Here is a 20,750-nt window from a genome sequence, read left to right as displayed (position 1 = left end):
CAAGTGAGTCTCGGTAACAAGTATGTTTTGCTTCAAGTGAACTACGGCGAACAGCTCCTTATTGCCTTTTAAAGCAATCCCCAAGCGTGAAGAGAGAGGCATTAGCTCTGGCGGAGGCAGACATTCCCTTTCCAGGGGCACTGTTTATGAACAGTAGAAGTGGAGAAGTAATGGTCTTAACCGAAAGCTATGTGTCAGTCAGTCGCCAGTGTTCCACACCCCTTTTGGGAACCCAATTCATTTTTAAAATCCTGTCTGGAATTTTGTTTTTTACTTACAGAGCTACAGTATTGAAATGTGATTACACTCGTCTTTAAAGGCCTGCACACAATGTGCTGAATATCACAGAAAAGTATGTGTCTGTAAGCATCTTAAAGTGACAATGCTTTGGGTTTTGGCTTAGAGATTGTGTCACCTTGTCCCTACTGTCCATTCTGAACTTCCACAGGCTGCCGGAAATGCTGTTAAGAGGGCCTCCGATAGCCTGGTAAAGGCGGCACAGAAAGCAGCCTTTGACGCCCAAGACGAGCAGGCCGTGGTTGTTAAGAGCAGGATGGTGGGCGGCATTGCTCAGGTAAGCAGAGGGCCATGAGAGCCTGCTTGAATTTTCACACAAACTTCCTATCGATGTAAGGATTATTTCAGTGCAATAGAGGAAGACAGTGTCATTCTATGACACCCAAATTCACATTCAGAATTATTTTCTTAAAGATCACGAGGTATGTTTTGTATTTCTGTTGATGTGTGTACCTGTGTTTCCATATGCCTGTTCTGTTCATCTATGTATGAGAGGAGGTGTGTTCTGGGTGTTAACCAGTTGTGTTCTGTCAATTAGATCAGGGTGTTAACCAGTCGTGTTCTGCCTGTTAGAGCAGGGTGTTAACCAGAGGTGTTCTGTCTATTAGATCAGGGTGTTAACCAGTGGTGTTCTGCCTGTTAGATCAGGGTGTTAACCAGTTGTGTTCTGCCTGTTAGATCAGGGTGTTAACCAGTTGTGTTCTGCCTGTTAGATCAGGGTGTTAACCAGTGGTGTTCTGTCTATTAGATCAGGGTGTTAACCAGTGGTGTTCTGTCTATTAGATCAGGGTGTTAACCAGTTGTGTTCTGCCTGTTAGATCAGGGTGTTAACCAGTTGTGTTCTGCCTGTTAGATCAGGGTGTTAACCAGTGGTGTTCTGCCTGTTAGATCAGGGTGTTAACCAGTGGTGTTCTGCCTGTTAGATCAGGGTGTTAACCAGTGGTGTTCTGTCTATTAGATCAGGGTGTTAACCAGTCGTATTCTGCCTGTTAGATCAGGGTGTTAACCAGTGGTGTTCTGTCTATTAGATCAGGGTGTTAACCAGTGGTGTTCTGCCTGTTAGATCAGGGTGTTAACCAGTGGTGTTCTGTCTATTAGATCAGGGTGTTAACCAGTCGTGTTCTGCCTGTTAGATCAGGGTGTTAACCAGTCGTGTTCTGCCTGTTAGATCAGGGTGTTAACCAGTGGTGTTCTGTCTATTAGATCAGGGTGTTAACCAGTGGTGTTCTGTCTATTAGATCAGGGTGTTAACCAGTCGTGTTCTGCCTGTTAGATCAGGGTGTTAACCAGTGGTGTTCTGTCTATTAGATCAGGGTGTTAACCAGTCGTGTTCTGCCTGTTAGATCAGGGTGTTAACCAGTCGTGTTCTGTCTATTAGATCAGGGTGTTAACCAGTCGTGTTCTGCCTGTTAGATCAGGGTGTTAACCAGTCGTGTTCTGCCTGTTAGATCAGGGTGTTAACCAGTGGTGTTCTGTCTGTTAGATCATTGCTGCCCAGGAGGAAATGCTGAGGAAGGAGAGGGAGTTGGACGAGGCCAGAAAGAAGCTGGCCACCATCCGACAGCAGCAGTACAAGTTCCTGCCCTCCGAGCTCAGGGAGGACGGGCAGGAGCAGTGATGAAACGTGTACACACACACACACACACACACACACACACACACACACACACACACATATATATATACAGCGAAGACAAATCCGATGTTCAGGGGCTACATCCCCAGGCTATATTAGAGAAAAGAGGAAAACTAAGAGGTGTTATGCTTGAAGAGGAGCAATATTAGGGTGAGATAATTAAAGGGGTAAAAAGTGAAAGCTGTATTAGGATGTTTATTTTAAGTGTATTTCTTTTCTTAGATTTATTTCTCACCTTCAAGAGCGTTACAGTGCCACTGGTTTTGTTTTTTGGATCATGCTAAAAAAATATATATATATATGCATCCAAGTCTTTGAGGTAGTCCATGATAGTTTGTGATTTAATTGAGCGTTTAGGTCCTAGATTGCATGTGTTCACTGCCGCTTCACCGTTTTGATTAAATTCACATCCTCCTGCCAATAACTGATATTTGCCTTTAACGCTAGCATGCTATTATTTTAGTGAGCACAATAACCATCTGTTAGGCGGTGTCCGTTTTTCTGTTTTTTGGGGGGGGGGGGGATTAGAAAAATGCAGTCACCAAAAGGTGGGCTTACAGCGGGTAAATGTTGAGACCTTACTTGACTGACCAATGATTTTAACTGGCCAGGGTGAATGGTAAGAGACGGTCGGTCGGTCACCGTACAACACAGAGCTCGGCTAGGTGTTTACCATAAACAACTGTGGCTTTGGTCAGATCCCAAAGAAGACATCGTTTAACAAGAATGTGTGTTGTCTTTTTATTTCAACCAATGAAATGTATCTGTATTTTGTTGCAATTTGGAACCAGAGGTGCAATGATTTACTTTGCGATTAAACAATTCATAGAGAGAAAACATATCTTTTTTTTTTTTCTTTTTTTTTTAAGAGAAATAATGCTATGAAATGTGTTACAAATGGTATCTTCTATTACATTTATATGTTAATAAAGTATATGTGAGTATTTGTTTGTGTCATCATATGAACTTTTGGACCTGATATTAACTGTGTTTGAAGCTCATAAAGCCATACTTTGCTTTCTTCAGGACATTGTTTTGAATCATGAATGGCTGTTCCTTCGGATGCTATTGAGTGGTTAAAATCTTTATCAGATGTTGACTGTGTAATATGCATCTAATAGCCAACTGTAACCAGTAGATCTTTAGAAACAAATTTAGATATGTATTTTTGGGGTAATTTCTCTTGTCGCAGTACAATCCTATGATGGCCATTGTATGCAAAGGATAATGTGTCCAATGTTGTTATTAACCACCATGTACCCTGAATTGCCAGCCTATTTCACATTGTCAGAGGCCTCCTTGTAACCTAACGTTCTTTCAACATATCATTGAGTCAAAAAGTGCCTGCTATATGTATTTTACAAATAATTGTATTTAACTGTTAACATTTTCCCATCTTCAAGTGCACTTATCCATTTGTTTAACTTAACACATCATATAAATCCACTCTTATACAAACATTTGTTTTCTCTTTTCTCTTAATCAAAATAGTTGGATAGAAAACAACTGTTAAGTTGCCTATGTGTTGATGACAAACATAGGGAAAGCCTAACTTGAGTGTTTTTTTTTTTCTTTTCATTTTCTAATTGTTTTGTTGACCTTTCTGATTTTGATACTATATACATGTATTAACAGTGCTATGGGATCACCATCTCAATAGTATTGTAAAAGAGATTTATGGTCAATAAAGCTGGTTTTCCCTGAGAAGTTATTTTATTTCTCTTTATTAAACCTTAAAATGTTGAAGTCACTACTTTATCAATGATTCATATCATAATATGACCTGCTATGCTGATATTCAGACAAATTAACATGAGTAAAATAGACTCGCCATTGTGAACGAATTCTAGTCGCATCAAGTCTACAGTAGCCTAGTCAGTCACAAATACATTTCCCCTTGGTTCCATACTGTACCTTGTCGTGTGTGACCGGTCATTCTTCACCAAAGACCAACTTCGTCCCCAGGTGGCTGCTGCTAACCGGCACCGACTACCCTCAGTCTTGGAAACATAACTTTTGACTGTTGTTACAACTTGTTATTGTTATTTCCCCCTCTTTGAAATACCATTAGAAACAACCCATGCCCTGGCAGACTTTTATCAATGAACAAGCCTAGTTCAGGAGACCAAACTAAGACGACACTGGCTGTAGTGTCGTCAAGGGTGCAAATTGTATTAAATGTGGACATAAATGAACCCATGAAGAGGAAGAGCGCATGAAGGCTATAACTTTTACATGAGCTGGTTAAAACCATGCCTAATTGCTTCCCCCAGTGCGCTCGGTTAGAAAACGGCAAATACAGGGGAAACTAAAAACATCCAAGTATACCTATTAAATATGGCCAACCTTTTCATTTCATGGTGTGGGCACCTATATCCCTGTGTCTACAGATATATTTAGGTCCAATATCATACCACAGACATTCGAACATTATATGAAATCGGAGCCTCCCAAAAATGGACAAAATCTGTGCGCTTAATTCCTACCCAACGCTTTGAACGAATCACAGGCGCGCGACGTCACTCTAGCTCGGGCGTGATTTATCTGAACTTTCCAAAAAAAGTATTGGGCTCTGGACAGAATTACATCCTCCCATCCTCCCTTACCTAATCCAGACTAGCTTTGTCTCATCACTCGGCTCGAGGTGCTGCTTCTGTGAACTTCAGTCCTCTGTCCTCTGTGTGGCTCGTGCGCGTCCGTCGAGAGAACCAACTCTGAACCCTTTTCGCCTGTTATTAGGAGAGAGAAAACAACAGTAACCATGGAAGCCATCAAGAAGAAAATGCAAATGTTGAAACTGGATAAGGAGAATGCTATTGATCGGGCAGAGCAAGCAGAAGGAGACAAAAAGGGGGCAGAGGACAAATGCAAACAGGTATGGGAATATAACTAACTGAACAAGAGGGCATTTCCTGCCTTTTCATTGCTTGAAGGGAGAGGGGCAACTGTATCTAATGCCAATAGAAATAGATTTTACACTCATTTATTCAATTGAATGATTATACTGATCCCCTCTAGCTGTCAACCATGAAGTGGTTTGGTCTTATGTCATCCACATATGGTAATCCATGTACAATCTATTCTACAATATACAATAAACATAATGTAAAAACTCAGTCAGTGATTTTATTACTTGGGTGAGCACATCAAATATTTACTATATTTCAAATATTAAGTTTCTACCCTGCAACACATGGTAAGACAGATGTCCAATGTCTATGTGGAAGATAGGTAAGTGTTTGTTCTAATTATCCTCTTGTGAAGTTTTCCATGAAGCTACTACAGACTTTTGCAACTACAAATAATAAATGTCCTTATAGTCTCTTCAATGGTGTTTCATGGGTACAGCAGGCCGATCGGAGTGAAGTTGATTAGATAGATGAACAGATCCCACCGAACGGCCCAGCCAGTTTGAGGTTATTATGGGCAGTGTTAAATTCCCTGAGTCAAAGCACATTGATGAAGGGGGCACAAGCTGACTTAAGGAGTACAGTGTGAATTAGTGTTTCATTTTTAAGTATAAACTGGGTGGTTCGAGCCATGAATGCTGATTAGCTGACAGCCGTGGTATATTTAAGCAATAAGGCCCGAGGGGGTGTGTGGTATATGGCCAATATACCACGGCTAAGGGCTGTTCTTATGTATGACGCAATTCGTAGTGCTAGGATACAGCCCTTAGCCGTGGTATAGTGGCCATATACCACAAACCCCCAAAGTGCCTCATTGCTATTTTAAACTGGTTACCAACGTAATTAGAGCAGTAAAAATAAATGTTTTGTCATACCTGTAGTATACGGTCTGATATTACACGGCTGTCAGCCAAACAGACCGTATACTACAGGTATGACAAAACATTTATTTTTACTGCTCTAATTACGTTGGTAACCAGTTTAAAATAGCAATAAGGCACTTCGGGGGTTTGTGGTATATGGCCAATATACCACGGCTAAGGGCTGTGTCCTAGCACTACAAATTGCGTCATACATAAGAACAGCCCTTAGCCGTGGTATATTGGCCATATACCACACCCCCTCAGGCCTTATTGCTTAAGTATCAAACCCAAATAGTCAGTATTGACCCAATCAGGGAGCTTGAGAATACCAGTCTTCCCAATGATCATATGTCCAGTGTCATCTCTCATTTGTTATAATTTAACCATTGAAAATGGTCAGATTCTGTATTATACAAGTGTTAGCTAGACCTTCAACAAATAGACACAATTTGAGGCGTTTTGAGTTTTAACCCTCTCACATCCTGCAATCCACTTCTGCCACTTTTCTGTTGGAAAATCAAGACCGGGATGGAATGACAGAAGACAAGACTCTCCAGTCGTCATTTTGGATCCAACCCCATCTGAGAATCAGTTACATCATGGCCCGAGCTTTTCATGGTCTCCCTCTCAGTCTGTCTATGATGACCACTTCTCATAATGTTGACATTATGGCTCCATAGCAGCTTAGCCCTTCTCCCAGTTTCATTCTATTTTCTGCCTTTGGACGTAGGCTACTCCCTACCATCCCCCATGGGAACAAGAAAACCATCTTTCTGCTTTGCTTTGAGCATTTGGAAGTAAATTATCGAACGCATATGCACCTTCAGAGCCACGGCATTTAAAAAAAATCATCCCTACCTTCACAACTTGTCAGATTTGGCAACAACAATGTGTAGCTGTACCTGGATCTGGACAACAGACGATGCACCATCTCATTCTAGTGTACCTCATTTTTACTGTTATGAAGCTACTTCCTACCTTAGCTGCCTCAAGAACCCAGATTTATGATGGAGATTTGGAATGGATCCTCTTCCTGAACAGAAAATAGCTTGAGCTTATATGGACATGTACAGTACTGAACCAAATTGCTTCTGGTCACTTTAGACTTGACTAATATTACTCATTATGTTATGTGAGTCCTCTCTTTCAGTTCCCAAGTAATGAAAGCCACCAGTGGCTTGGAATGGAAAATGGAACCCCCCCATTTGTCCTTGAACATTTGTCTACCCCCCCCCCCCCCCCCCCCCCCAGTGTGTATTTGTGATACCATGGAGAACATTTGCTTCCGTGGCGGTGAATAATAACTAATGGTCTAATCGCTTCAGCTTTTGTTGGCGTCTAAATTTTCCATTCTACTCATCTGTCATGTTTAATTGACGTGGTCAGCTAGAACCAAATGGAGCCTCTCTATAAATAGGAGTAGTCTTCCCTCACAAGTATGTGATCGCAGAAGACCACACCTTGGGCTATTCTGATTCCAGCGCCCACATTTCTCTCTGGAGCAGCCTTGACGGTGGCATGTCTATTGGAATTGTTGTTCGACAAAGAAAAAGAGGATCAAGGCTGGACCCAAAATAACATGAAAGAGCAGCAGGCCTGGGATCAGAATGCCCCCCCTCACATAGCTGGAGCCCAAAAGACCGCTGTAATCTGTCAGATGTAATAAAAGAATGACATTCATCACAAGGACATAGTGTTCACGGTTCACACGCTGCCGCTGTCATTCACATTCACAATGGGCTTTTCTCGGTTAGAGGGGATCTTTTCTTGCGACGATCCTAACGACATGACGCTTCTTTGGTTGTAGCCTAGACATTTTTAACACTCGTCAGGAAGATTTTTTTTTTAATTGCATTGGGAAAGATAGCAAGAACTTTGATATGATGCGGTGAACAGGGACCTGCCAAAACAAGCAACCCTCCTACAGATATATTCATCTCTCAACAGCTTCAGTCTATGACCAGGGCACCATTCCTCTCTATTTACTTTACATGACCTTTACCATAAACAGTAGTAGCAGAGAGTTGCTATCGTCACAAGAATACAATTAATAGGTGTCTGCTTTTACGAGGCTGCGGAGGGAGCTATGTCCCGGCTGCCAGGCTTGTGGATAATGCACAGGGGTTTATTTGATGCCCGTTGAAAGGGGAGACTGAGGGAACATCACCAGCTGCAGCCCCAGTCACTCTGAGACTGTCTGGTCACAAATTCCACCCTATTCCCTACATAGTGCACTACTTTTGGCGGGCACTGGTGAAAGGAAGTGCACTATGTAGGGAAAATGGTGGCATTTGGAAAACAACCTATGACTCTGGAGGGACACTATGACAGCTTTCCCTTTATAAGTCTGTCCTCATGCCTGGCCCAACCTGCCCTGACAGTCAGCCTCGGGCAGTGCTCTGTTATACCCAGACACATCGACTAGAGGATAGAGTATAACCTTCAACAGGACAGTTCTTGTACCGCTAACTCAATCTATATGCAGTATGGGTCCCACTTCAAACTTAAAAGGATTTAGCTTTTAAGGCATACTGACGCCTTCATAAACCCTTCATAAACCCTTTATAAACTCTTTATAAACCGTTCACAAACCCTTCTAAACCCTATGTAAATCCTTCATAAACCCTTAATAAAACCTACATAAGCCCTTCATAAACCCTACATAAGCCCTTCACAAGTAAATGATATGGTAAAGGCGGCATCAAGGACCACGCCATATTAAGCGTCATATATATAAGGAGCTGTTATATCACTCTTTAGGACTTTGCTTATGAATGATTTGTGAAGCATCTATATAGTGCTTATGGAGACTTTGTGAATGCTCTTTAGAGTAGGTTTGATATGAATCAGTTATGTATCTTATTGAATCGGTTATGTATCTTATTGAATCGGTTATGTATCTTATTGAATCGGTTATGTATCTTATTGAATCGGTTATGTATCTTATTGAATCGGTTATGTATCTTATTGTATATGACTCTAACAAACAAACAAAATGGATTGGTCCCCTGACATTAGTGTGTGTGTGTGTGTGTGTGTGTGTGTGTGTGTGTGTCTTCTAGCTGGAAGAAGAGTTGCTGGCCCTGCAGAAGAAGCTGAAGGGAGTGGAGGATGAGTTGGATAAATACTCAGAGTCACTGAAGGATGCCCAGGAGAAGCTGGAGCAGGCTGAGAAGAAGGCCACAGACGTGAGTGATACTGGGTACCACTAGGGGGTCACTATGACCATGGTGACGCCAAAGCACGGCACACACACACGCGCACACAGACACACCCCATTGAGGCATGTACATACACACACCCCAGTTACAGGTATGGGTGACATGGTCGTGCTTTTAGGCAATGTATCACTGCAGTACACAGACGAGCAACTGACTCCAGAGACTACTGCATAATTCCCTCCTCTTTGTTGATTTTCACTGGTCATTTAGATAATAATATGTCAGAATATGTTATGGCTAATGCATTTCCCCTACTAAGTTATTGTCATAAATTCACCTATAAAATCAAACACTTAATTGGGATTAAATTTCATTTAGGATTGTATTTCATCAAGGATGCCAAGATCCTCCAGCCATATAGTTTTCACAATTTCACCATTGCTGCCTGTCATTAAAGCACACTTGTAATGTTATACTATGTAAAAGTATACACAGCTAAATGTGTCGTCAGGTCATCAATTAAGCAGGCTGTCAGGCTCCAGGTCCCGTTGTCTCCCCCTGGTGGGACAAACCTGCACTGCACAGTGTGGGCAGTATGCTTCTGTCAAACCTCCCAGGTTTTGTCCCAATTATCTCACCTTCCTCCCAATGTGAGCGCTTGTTCACTTGCCCTTGCCGATTTGAATGGAAATGACTAATATGAGAAATACGGTGTAAACTCCTACCAGCCCACATGCCTCCACCAGAGGAAATATTTTTGGGACGCACCTCAAGTTCCATCCTCTCCGGCCATGCCCATCATCATCTGAAAACCCTACTGTTCAAAGAGAATCTTACATAATCCCACAGCGCCCCCCTCCCTCCTCACGAGAATATTTGGCTGGTGTACGCAGTCCAATTCAGATCATTTGACAAATATTTGGCGTATATGATACCCATCTGATCTTTTCCCTAATGTGTAAACAGCAATAACGAAAAAACATGGAATCTGATCTTTTGACTTCCAATTTACACCACCTCCATATGTGGATCTCAATCCTGATACAATTCAGTCTGGATGCTCAGATCTGATTTATTTTGCTCTGAAATGTTTTATTTTTGCACATGCCATGCCGTTACCATGTCAACTACCCCAAAATTTAAGGGAACAGTGACAGGAAATGAGCATTGTATCTGTGTACTACTTCAAATGCTACATCAATGTGAATGCACACATCTGATATGGGCCAGTTGGAACCCCACTGATCAAGCGACCTTGCTTGTTGACAGCTGCGGTGGAGTAAGTGCCGAACCTCGACCTGTATCACATTTTGCAAACACAGCATAAAGCTTGTCAGCACCTTGGAGTGAATGCAGGGAATGATTTGGTTTGACTTTCTTTGATTGTCGTGGTCTCTGGTCTGCACTTTGTCTGACTCCGGTCAAATACAGGTCAACATGTTGTCAGAACGGTTCACAGAGACCGTATAATACAGTACGCTACACCTTTAGGCCGGACTAGCAGTGGTAGTAAAACTATAAGTAAACCTTCAGTTGCTGGTATAACTTTTTTGTCATCATTCGTACTGTACCTTAAGACAGGACAATGTTTTTTCTAAATGATGTCTCATAGCCTTTCTTATGATTATATGATCTGGTATACGCATTCAAGTTACCTTATATATTGTTGTTTTATATGTCATCATAGGCCTTTCCCCATTGAGTAGGGGAAAAAAGGGATCCAAAAGGGTTCTTTGGCTGTCCCCATAGGAGTATCATTTTTGGCTCCACGTAGAACCATTTTTGGTTCCAGGTAGAACCCTGTGGAAAGGGTTCTACATGGAACCAAAATGATTCTACCTGGAACCAAATAGGGTTCTTCCAAAGGTTATCCTAAGAGTGTAGCAAGACAACCTGTAACCCAGAAAAGGCAGCCACCCTAACAACCCAATTCCAAATTTGTTTTATTCATATCCAATCTTTTTTTCTGACTGTCCACACTCAGTTTTATATGTGACCCATATCAGATGTGTGTATTCACATTGATGTAGCATCTAGTAGTAGTAGATACACAGATGCGATGCTCATTTCTTGTCACTGATCCTTTACATTTTGGGGTAGTTGACATGGTAACGGCATGGCATGTGCAAAAATAAAACATTTCAGAGCAAAATAATCAGATCTGAGCATCCAGACTGAATTGTATCAGGATTGAGATGAACATATGGAAATGGTGTAAATTGGAACTCAAAAGATCAGATTCCATGTTTTTTTGTTATTGCTGTTTACACATTAGGGAAAAGATCAGATGGGTATCGGATACGCCAAATAATTGTCAAAAGATCTGAATTAGGCTGCCTGTGTAAACACAGTCAAATAATCTCATGAGGAGGGGGTGCGCTTTGGAATTATTTAAGACTATGGGCTCCCAAGTGGCGCAACGGTCTAAGGCACTGCATTTCAGTGCAAGGAGTGTCACTGCAGTCCCTGGTTCGTATCCAGGCTGCATCACAACCGGCTGTGATTGGGAGCCCCGTGGGGGAGTCCCACTCATCTGAGTTTGGCCGGGGTAGGCTGTCATTGTAAATAAGAATTTGTTCTTAACTGACTTGCCAAGTTAAATATATATATATATTTTATCATCTTTGAAGAGTAGGGTTTTCGGAAGATGGGCAGGGACTCGGTTCCACCATTGGGGTGCCAGGACAGAGAAGAGCTTGGACTGGGTTGAGCGGGAGCTCAAGAGACCAGAGGTGGAAGAACGGAGTACTTGGGTTGGGTTGGGGTGTAGAGTTTGAGCAGAGCCTGAAAGTAGGGGCAATTCCTCTTGCTGCTCCGTAGGCAAGTACCATGGTCTTGTAGCGGATGCGAGCTTCGATTGGAAAGAGGGAAGAAGCAGGCTGAGCAGGTCGGAAGGAAAGAGGACAGTGCGAGTCATAGGATGCGGAAATGGAGGATAGTAGGGTCAAAGAGGAATCAGTAGACGGGAGGGAGAAGGATTTAGAGATGATAGGATAGAGGAGGAGAGAGTAGTGGGAGAGAGCAACGATTGTGATGGCGCATTACCATCTGGGTAGGGCCTGAGTGGTTAGGGTTGGAGGAAAGGGACAGAAAAGGAAACAAAGTAGTGATCAGAGACCTGGAGGTGGGTTGCCGTGAGATTAGTAGACAAACAGCCTCTAGTAAAGATTAGGTCAAGCGTATTGCCTGCCTTGTGAGTGGGAGGGAACTGGGAAAGGAAGAGGTCAAAAGAGGCAAGGAGGGGAAAGAAAGAGTTGGAAAGAAATGAATCAAAGGCAGATGTCGGGAGGTTGAAGTCACCTAGTACACCCAGCATGTGTCAAGCTCATTAAGGAACTCTCTAAGGGCACCTGGTGAGCTATAGATGACAACAATGTTGAGCTTCAGTGAACAAGTGACAGTGACAGTGACAGCAGTGAGTTCAAATGAGGAGATGGACAGGTGTGTGAGGGAGAAAAGAGATTATCTCCATTTAGGAGAAATGAGCAGCCAGCCCTATGCCACCACCGCGACGACCAAATCCTCTCGGAGTATGAGAGAAAATTTTATCAGATGAAGAGACAGCAGCTGGGGTAGCAGTGTTCTCTGGGGTGATCCATGTTTCCGGAAGGGCCAAAAAGAGACCAGGAATTCCACGTGGGTTGTGCGTGCAGGGTAAACTGCTTTTAGAATGGTTGCAGCCAAGGGGTGGGGAGCATCTGTAGAGCCTATGGGAGAGGAACGAAATGGGATAGACAAACACACACATAGTTGCTAAAGCTACAAAATAGCAAATGAGATCATCTAAAAAATAACTAGGTAAGATACTCAATTGAGAGAGTGGCGTCTAAGCAATAGCTGGGACCAGGCTAATTTCAACTCTGTACAGTTATGCTTCAGAGTTCCAATTCCGTTTCACCATGTCCATATAAGGACTGTGGCTGTCAGCATTCTAGACTACCTGTTCTCAAAATCCTTCCTAAAAACACAGTTTATAATTTCCTGATGTTCCACCCCTCCTGACCACCTCCTCCTCCCGCTGATGTTCCACCCCTCCTGACCACCTCCTCCTCCCGCTGATGTTCAGCCCCTCCTGACCACCTCCTCTTCCCGCTGATGTTCCACCCCTCCTGACCACCTCCTCTTCCCACTGATGTTCCACCCCTCCTGACCACCTCCTCCTCCCGCTGATGTTCCACCCCTCCTGACCACCTCCTCTTCCCACTGATGTTCCACCCCTCCTGACCACCTCCTCCCGCTGATGTTCCACCCCGCCTGACCACCTCCTCTTCCCGCTGATGTTCCACCCCTCCTGACCACCTCCTCCCGCTGATGTTCCACCCCTCCTGACCACCTCCTCTTCCCACTGATGTTCCACCCCTCCTGACCACCTCCTCTTCCCACTGATGTTCCACCCCTCCTGACCACCTCCTCCTCCCGCTGATGTTCCACCCCGCCTGACCACCTCCTCTTCCCACTGATGTTCCACCCCTCCTGACCACCTCCTCTTCCCACTGATGTTCCACCCCTCCTGACCACCTCCTCTTCCCACTGATGTTCCACCCCTCCTGACCACCTCCTCCTCCCGCTGATGTTCCACCCCTCCTGACCACCTCCTCCTCCCGCTGATGTTCAGCCCCTCCTGACCACCTCCTCCCGCTGATGTTCCACCCCTCCTGACCACCTCCTCTTCCCACTGATGTTCCACCCCTCCTGACCACCTCCTCCTCCCGCTGATGTTCCACCCCTCCCGACCGCCGCGTCTTCCCGCTCCATCATCACGCCACCGTGATGATGTCACCAGAGTTGTAACCGTGCCAATAGAGGACAGTCACCAATAGTTGTCACACTGATCTATTTAAAGACTGTGGCTATACCTGATGAGAGAGATGATTAGTTAATTGTCAGGCTTACTCATGATAGAAACCTGATAGACACTACCGGTTTTAAATATGTTAAGTTTAGTTATTTATACATAATTATTTTCAATAATTGAGTCGGGACGTTTTTTCAATGGCAAACCCAATGACGCATGTAGCCTATTGGTATATCCCGCTGATTATGCCACATATTTAAACACACAGAAATTACAACTTAGTAATTATGATACTCGTGAAAATCTTAAGCATGCGTGACATTAGACATCTCATATTCAAAACCTTTAACTTGTAACATTATAATGTTACCAAAGAAGGAAAAGAATTGAAAGAATGCAGTCTTGTTTATAGTGAAGTGAAGTCATGCTTTCCAGTTCATGCTCACAGCTTCACAATTAGTCTATTTTTCAGACTGTGTTTGGACAAAGCTCCCTCTCGCTCTCTCTCTCTCCCTCCCTCTGCCTCTCTCTCTCTCTTTCTCTCTCTCTCTCTCTCTCTGTCTCTGTCTCCCTCTCTTTCTCTCTGTCTCTCTCTCTGTCTCTCTCTCTTTATATCTCTCTCTCTCTCTCTCTCTCTCTCTCTCTCTCTCTCTGTCTCTGTCTCCCTCTCTTTCTCTCTGTCTCTCTCTCTGTCTCTCTCTCTCTTTATCTCTCTCTCTCTCTCTCTCTCTCTCTCTCTCTCTCTCTCTCTCTCTCTCTCTCTCTCTCTCTCTCTCTCTCTCTGTCTGTCTGGACAAGTTTAAAGAGTCAGACCTCTTGTCAACTAAATGGTATTACATAAACACACAATGGTTACACTCAAATAACTTATAACATGATAAATTACAGATTCAACTCATGATAAATGCATAAAACTAAAGACCATATGTACTTTTCTGAGGCTACCATCAACAGCAGTATTGCTTTGAATTAGGATAATTATGCAATAGTCTACCACACACAAGTAAATAATTACAAGATCACCATTAAGTAGCTTGTCCTATTAAAGCCCTTTCATGGAGGAAAAACAGATACATAATCTGAAAATACTTGAAGACAAAACAGTAGGTAGCTACTAAAGTACACAGTTTAGGTCTCAAACCGTGAAACAAATAAATCCTGTTCATTCATATACTGTTATTCTAGATTAATATGTTTAAATAATGGTTAGTAGGCTACAGTTAAGCACTTTTTAAGAATATTAACTGACCCCCAGTCACAAGTAAATCTAAAGCCCACTGCTCCCGAGTGGCCTAAGGCACTGCATCTAAAGGTGTCACTAGACACCCTGGTTCGATTCCAGGCTGTATCACAACCGGCCATGATTGGGAGTCCTATAGAGTGGTGTACAATTGCCCCGGGTTTGGCCGGGGGTAGGCCGTCATTGTGAATAAGAATTTGTTCTTAACTGACTTGCCTAGTTAAATGAAACATGTTAAAAAATAACTTTTTTGTATATATTCATACAGTGAATAGATTTACAGAAGCTCAGAAATGTGAGCGCCAATAATATTGATGTAGGATTGGCAAACCTTTTCTTTATTTTGAATAATATAATCTTAATGTTATTATTTAGCTTTATTATTTTTTTTAAGTGCATTGAGCCAGCTGATTAGAAATGTATATGTGTATGCCATGCCACCTAGGTTACAATAAATAAGTAGAAGCTCATTCATCAACGTCTCTCTTCAGCAAGTTTACTTGCTACACCTGTTTTCTCCTGTGCGTCCTACACCGTATGCTCAGCTCTACACACAGATCTCTCACAAAGTTGAGTATCTGTTTGAGACGTTATCTTTTTACCCTTATTGACCAGGCTTAGCTGGCTAACGTTAGCTAGGCTAGGGGTTAGAGTTACGGTTAGGGTTAAGTTTAGGAGGTAGGTTAAATGGTTAAGGTTAGGGTTAGCTAAAAGGGTTAAGGTTAGGGCTAGGGGAAGGGTTAGCTAAAAGTCTTAAGGTAATGGTTTGGGGAAGGGCTAGCTAGCATGCTAAGTAGTTACAAAGTAGATAAAAAGTAGTAAGTGTTAATGATTAGTTCATTACATGTTTTAATATGTTATTACATAAGTAGGTGAAAAGTTGCTAATTAGCTGATTTGAACTCGCAACCATTGGGTTGCAAGACGTTTGCGTTATACCTTCGTTTTTGACTTAAGTAACTGTCTGTAACCATACCAAATGTAACGTATCATACTAATTTGAGTGTCCTGGGTTTACTATATTACGTCTAGTCTATGAGATCAGGGTACATTAGGGGGTTCTTCAGGGTTACTCCAGGCAGAGCAAAATTCAGTTGGTGGTACAGTAACCGAAAAAGGTTGGGAACCAAATCAAATCGTATTTGTCGCATGCGCCGAATACAACAGGTGTAAACCTTACCGTGACATTCTTACTTACAAGCCGTTGGTCTAAATGACATATGGCCTAAATGACATATGCATTGACATACAGCATTGAGACACACGTGCTTTATTTCAATAGAACACAAAGAGATGCACAGCAAAATAAAATGCTGCTCTTCAAAACTGTTTATTTTTATGCTGCTATTCCTTTAAACTGCCGCGGACCTGTGACATCATCTGAAAGATAAGAGAGGAGGCGGAGAAAATAATGTAGTAACTTTGTACCCTAGCTACTGAATTGTGATAACGAATTAGCAGGCAGGAGACTGCAAGCATGTCGCTGAATTAACAAGATCGTTTAGGCTTGCATATGGATACAAGTGGCACAAAATAACTATATTGTAGACTATCACTTGGCCGTCGCTACTACAAGCTGCGTGACTCATCAATCAAGGTGCCCTGTAGCACTCTAGGCAACGTCGTGTTTATAGCAGCTCTGTCTATTGAATATAAGTGTTACATAGATAGTTGCAATGGCTGGAATAACATCTATTGAAGCCGTGAAAAGGAAAATTCAGACATTGCAGCAACAAGCTGATGATGCGGAGGACCGTGCCGAAACGCTCCAGAGAGAGGTTGATGCGGAGAGACAGGCCAGAGAGCGGGTAAGAGACGCCTAGAATAAACCGATTAATCCGAGTTGGAGCCTATGATCACCATTTATAGGGGAGCATGGATGCAGTCCACAAAGTAATTGCTTACACACGGAATATAATTACCTAATATCGCAAAGTCTCTCTTTGCTGGTACAGAGGGAGCTGAAAATGTGGAGTGTTTTACGGTTTGTGCATTTGGCAAGCTTACAGCCGTAGGTGCAGCCCGGTCAGCATACTCTAGTAAATTACTCCATGTTTTAGCTTACTCATGGTCACAGTCCCGGAGAGAGCCACGTAAGGTTAATACCAGTTAAAGCAGACTGGCTCTTGGCAAATTGTTACTTCAAAACGTTTGATATGCCAGAGTAGACTCCCATATGAACTCAATACTTCACTAAAACTGGATTTAAACACATTACATTGAATTTAAAGATGCCCTATAAAGGAGAATGTAACTTGATAGATCTGTCCCTGTATAGCCTGCTGACTTAAGTTACTACTTATCATACTCTATTATTCATCTTCTATTCAGTTTGGATGTGGACAGTGGCAGTCCCTCAAAATGGAGGGTGGGTGTTGGCCATTATGTATGCATGGAAGTTGCTCTCTTGATGGCCTACCAAGCAGAATTATTGATGTGCTGTTTTCCCATAGCAAACAGGCTTGACCTTGATATGGTCTTTATTCCATCAGATGCTGTACAGAGTTAGTTTCTGGTGAGCCATGATGCTAATGGACATGCATTGTAATGCCTACACTAGAGCATAAGCTGGCTGTTGAGCTTGCTGCCCTTGCATGAGCGCACCTCAGTAGGCTAATTTGTTTATCGCCCACCTTTCACAAGGGTATTGGGCTGTCAAGGGAATTAAGTTGTGCAGAGCATGCATACATACAGAGAAGTGGCTGCACGTTAGCTGATAATGTTTGGCTGTAATGAGCCCTTAACAAAATAGCGTAGTCCTCAATGTATTATTTTCTCTTTCTAGTTTGTACATGAAAGACATCCAGTGTTCATTCAACTGTTTCCACATAATTAGATATAAACCTCACTTAAACACTAATTGATGACTGGTTGTTAAATTGTACAAATCAAATGAGCCAGTGTACCGTAGGGAGCAGAAGGGATGAGGGCAGCTTTTATTGAGCAGGTCTCTCTCTCTTCCTGACTCCACTCCCTGTCTAGCCAGAGTCGCTGTCTGTATTTCTCGCTGTCTCATCTCTGGCAGTTGAGCAGGTTAATCATTTTCTGACCAGAGTTTTAGCTGAGAGAGAATGGCCTTGGGTCCATTCAGTCAGCCCAAAGTCACTCTACCATTAAAGGAGCAGTTCACTATTTTACAATATCTTGTTTGGTGGTGCCTCACCCTGAAAGTAGGCTATGAGTAATCCAAAGTTCGGTTATCTTTAAACGGCCATTACAGTTTTCAGCTAACTTAAAAATATATATATATATATATATTAGTTCCTTACCTTGAAAGTAGTCATGTTTTAAAATAGTAAACTACTCCTTTAACAGAGCAACTGGACCTCAACCTTTCTGCTTGCCATGATGGGAATATGACTATCATTAATGTAAACAGCTTTGAAGTGCAATCATACACACCGGGAATTTAGGAAATATTTCAGTAAGGGGCCAGGTTCACCCAAGGGGAGGAACACTGACTGTCAATCATACTACAATATGGCTTTGGGCCCAGGCCAGAAATATAAAAATTGCCCAACAAAAGAGCAAGCTTATTGTTCCTGTTCTGTCCCATTGCCAAACAATCTACACTGAGAACGTGTTGGTTCTCTCTGAAATGGTAATCCCTTAACAATTTGCCTGGCACGAGTGCCACATATCAATTATTTGACTAAACCGAGCCAAAAGAAGTGTGGTATTAACCGGTCTAAGTGAAAGGCTCTGGAATGTTTTCAATGTCACAGATGGCATTCCACAGCTTCCCTGACGAAGGCCCGGCAGAATGGGAACAGATTTCTGGGATTTGGCTGAGAGGGGGGGGGGGGGGTCTAATTAGCTGTCTTCTGCTGCTGGGGAGGGACGACGACAGACAATGGCTCTTTTGTTTTGCCGTTAACTCCGCCTGTATCCCCCAGCGGGAACTTTAAGAATGCTGGAATGCGGTGCTCTCTCCATCCAATCATCTGTCATCATCATCTACTCATGGACTCACTGCTTGATCAGCCCCCCACCTGCTTCAGCAAGTCTATGGAGAGTTGCTGCCTTGTGGAAATGGACTGTTCTACTGATATCCACGAGTCTAATGTAGTTCACATGCAGCTGCTTGTTTTCTACGTTTACAGCTACCCTTTGTTAGGCCAACAGTCTGTTATTAGAAAGCCTACAATCTTAGTGTTACACATTTTTTACCACAAGACAAAAGGTAGAGCCCAAAAGGACCCACTTGATGTATCAAAAGGTGCAAAAAAAAATTCTCAGGAAGGCCAATGTGACAGTACCAACAAACGTTGGTTCAGGGGTAAATAGAAGCTCAAAGGGCCCCTAACTGGACAAATAAACCTTTGGCACTGTCATTACTGTCCCTTGTGACATAAGGGAACACATTCCTCCTCCCACTGCCTCAATGCTGGGATTGTTTGCGTTTGTCATTAACTGTGGTATGATGCCACTTCACTTCCCCATAGAGCAATGAGAAGGCCTCTGCTAATCCAATGAACCATGGTCATTCTGTGTCAAGAAGGTTCTTTTCTAAATGCTTTCAATGTTTTGAAAAGAAGGTTCTAAAGAAAAAAATATGTATAGACATTCAACAAAGGTGTTGATCGGTATCCATGGTATTTCAATGGTGAAAACTAGGGACACCTGAGAAAAGTGTATGCTAGATGGATGAACCCAAGGGCATATTGAAGGTGGTTATTCTTTATGGTATGGAACTTGGATATGGTTGCTTGCACTGCAATGATTTGAGAAATCTGTAAGCCTACCACATGTAACCTAGTAACCATATCCCAGATGAGTTTCCTTCCTCCCTGGCAGCTCAGTTTGGGTGATACACCAACCAGGCTAAGAAAATTATCCAATGTGGAATAAATCGGGGCAGTTGGCAACCCAGCACATTTATTGTGGCTGACTGAGTGTTTTCTCTCCCCCACCAGGCAGAGGCAGAGGTGGCTTCCCTAAACAGACGTATCCAGCTGGTAGAGGAGGAGTTGGACAGGGCCCAGGAGAGACTGGCCACTGCGCTGCAGAAGCTGGAGGAGGCCGAGAAGGCTGCAGACGAGAGCGAGAGGTGGGATTTCCGTCTCCTGTTTTAGGTTGTGTATCCGATGCATGCCAAATGTTACAACACCTGGATAGGTATTTTACGTGTCCGCTAACCACATCATATGTTTTAGCAATCTGATGCCCGACTGCACAGTTAATGAAGTGGCATGCCACCATTGGTTGATGCATGCAACGTCTGAGCAGGGGAGCACCACCATAGTTCAGCCATTCTGCTCTAGAGCAGGGTTCCCCAGTTCTTTCAGAATAGGAATTATGGAAGGAAGTAGGAAGAAACGCTAGCCAAGACATTCAACAAGCCCCAATAGTTTTTCAGAATTTCCTTCAGCAGTTACTATTAGCATTGAAACATAACAGAGTGGACAGGTCAAAGTATTTTTGATATTAAAGAAAGTACACATCGAAAGTATGTTCCAACCCCCCCCCCAATCACCCATGACTTCTCTCTGTCCTGTTGCCTGTGGTGTCCCCCAGAGGAATGGTGATGGAGAACAGGGTTGGATATGAAGGTCCATACTGTAGCTAACCCTGTGGTGTTTTTCCAGAGGAATGAAGGTGATAGAGAACAGGGCGTCAAAGGACGAGGAGAAGATGGAGATCCAGGAGATGCAGCTAAAGGAGGCCAAGCACATTGCTGAGGAGGCCGACAGGAAGTACGAGGAGGTGGGTGTCCTTCTGCCCTAAAGTATCGTTGCGTTCCAGGTCGTCTTTTTTAAATATTTTTTTTAAAGGTTGCCATATCATGTTTACTATAGTTTCTGAGACGTTACCTTTGACACACAGTGCGATCTGGAACGTGCCCATTGA

The 20,750-nt window shown here is 43.0% G+C and overlaps 2 protein-coding genes across 12 annotated transcripts in view; both read left to right on the top strand.

Moving 5' to 3' along the window:
- tln1 (talin 1) overlaps positions 1 to 3,637 on the top strand; it is a 145,718-nt gene extending 142,081 nt beyond the window's left edge. For all 4 annotated transcript variants that reach the window (XM_036976739.2, XM_090233670.1, XM_090233669.1 and 1 more), the window contains exons 56-57: positions 449 to 574; positions 1,781 to 3,637. In XM_036976739.2, the coding sequence (XP_036832634.1) occupies positions 449 to 574; positions 1,781 to 1,915 (261 nt within the window). In that variant the 3' untranslated portion in view covers positions 1,916 to 3,637. The remainder of the gene's footprint in view (positions 1 to 448; positions 575 to 1,780) is intronic.
- A 917-nt stretch (positions 3,638 to 4,554) lies between these two features.
- Positions 4,555 to 20,750, top strand: part of tpm2 (tropomyosin 2 (beta)) — a 31,836-nt gene continuing 15,640 nt past the window's right edge. For 4 of the 8 annotated variants that reach the window (XM_021601612.3, XM_021601615.3, XM_021601611.3 and 1 more), the window contains exons 1-4: positions 4,555 to 4,808; positions 8,768 to 8,893; positions 19,817 to 19,950; positions 20,489 to 20,606. In XM_021601612.3, coding sequence (XP_021457287.1) covers positions 4,695 to 4,808; positions 8,768 to 8,893; positions 19,817 to 19,950; positions 20,489 to 20,606 — 492 coding nt within the window. In that variant the 5' untranslated portion in view covers positions 4,555 to 4,694. Of the gene's footprint in view, positions 4,809 to 8,767; positions 8,894 to 15,403; positions 16,709 to 19,816; positions 19,951 to 20,488; positions 20,607 to 20,750 lie in introns of those variants that run through there. The other 4 variants (XM_021601617.3, XM_021601619.3, XM_021601616.3 and 1 more) reach the window with 1 other exon arrangement.

The sequence above is a fragment of the Oncorhynchus mykiss genome, chromosome 5, assembly GCF_057628025.1.
Source record: "Oncorhynchus mykiss isolate SJ-2025 chromosome 5, ASM5762802v1, whole genome shotgun sequence".
Lineage (NCBI taxonomy): Eukaryota > Metazoa > Chordata > Actinopteri > Salmoniformes > Salmonidae > Oncorhynchus > Oncorhynchus mykiss.
The sequence above is the reverse complement of the archived record's forward strand: the minus strand, read 5'-3'. Positions and strand labels throughout refer to the sequence as shown.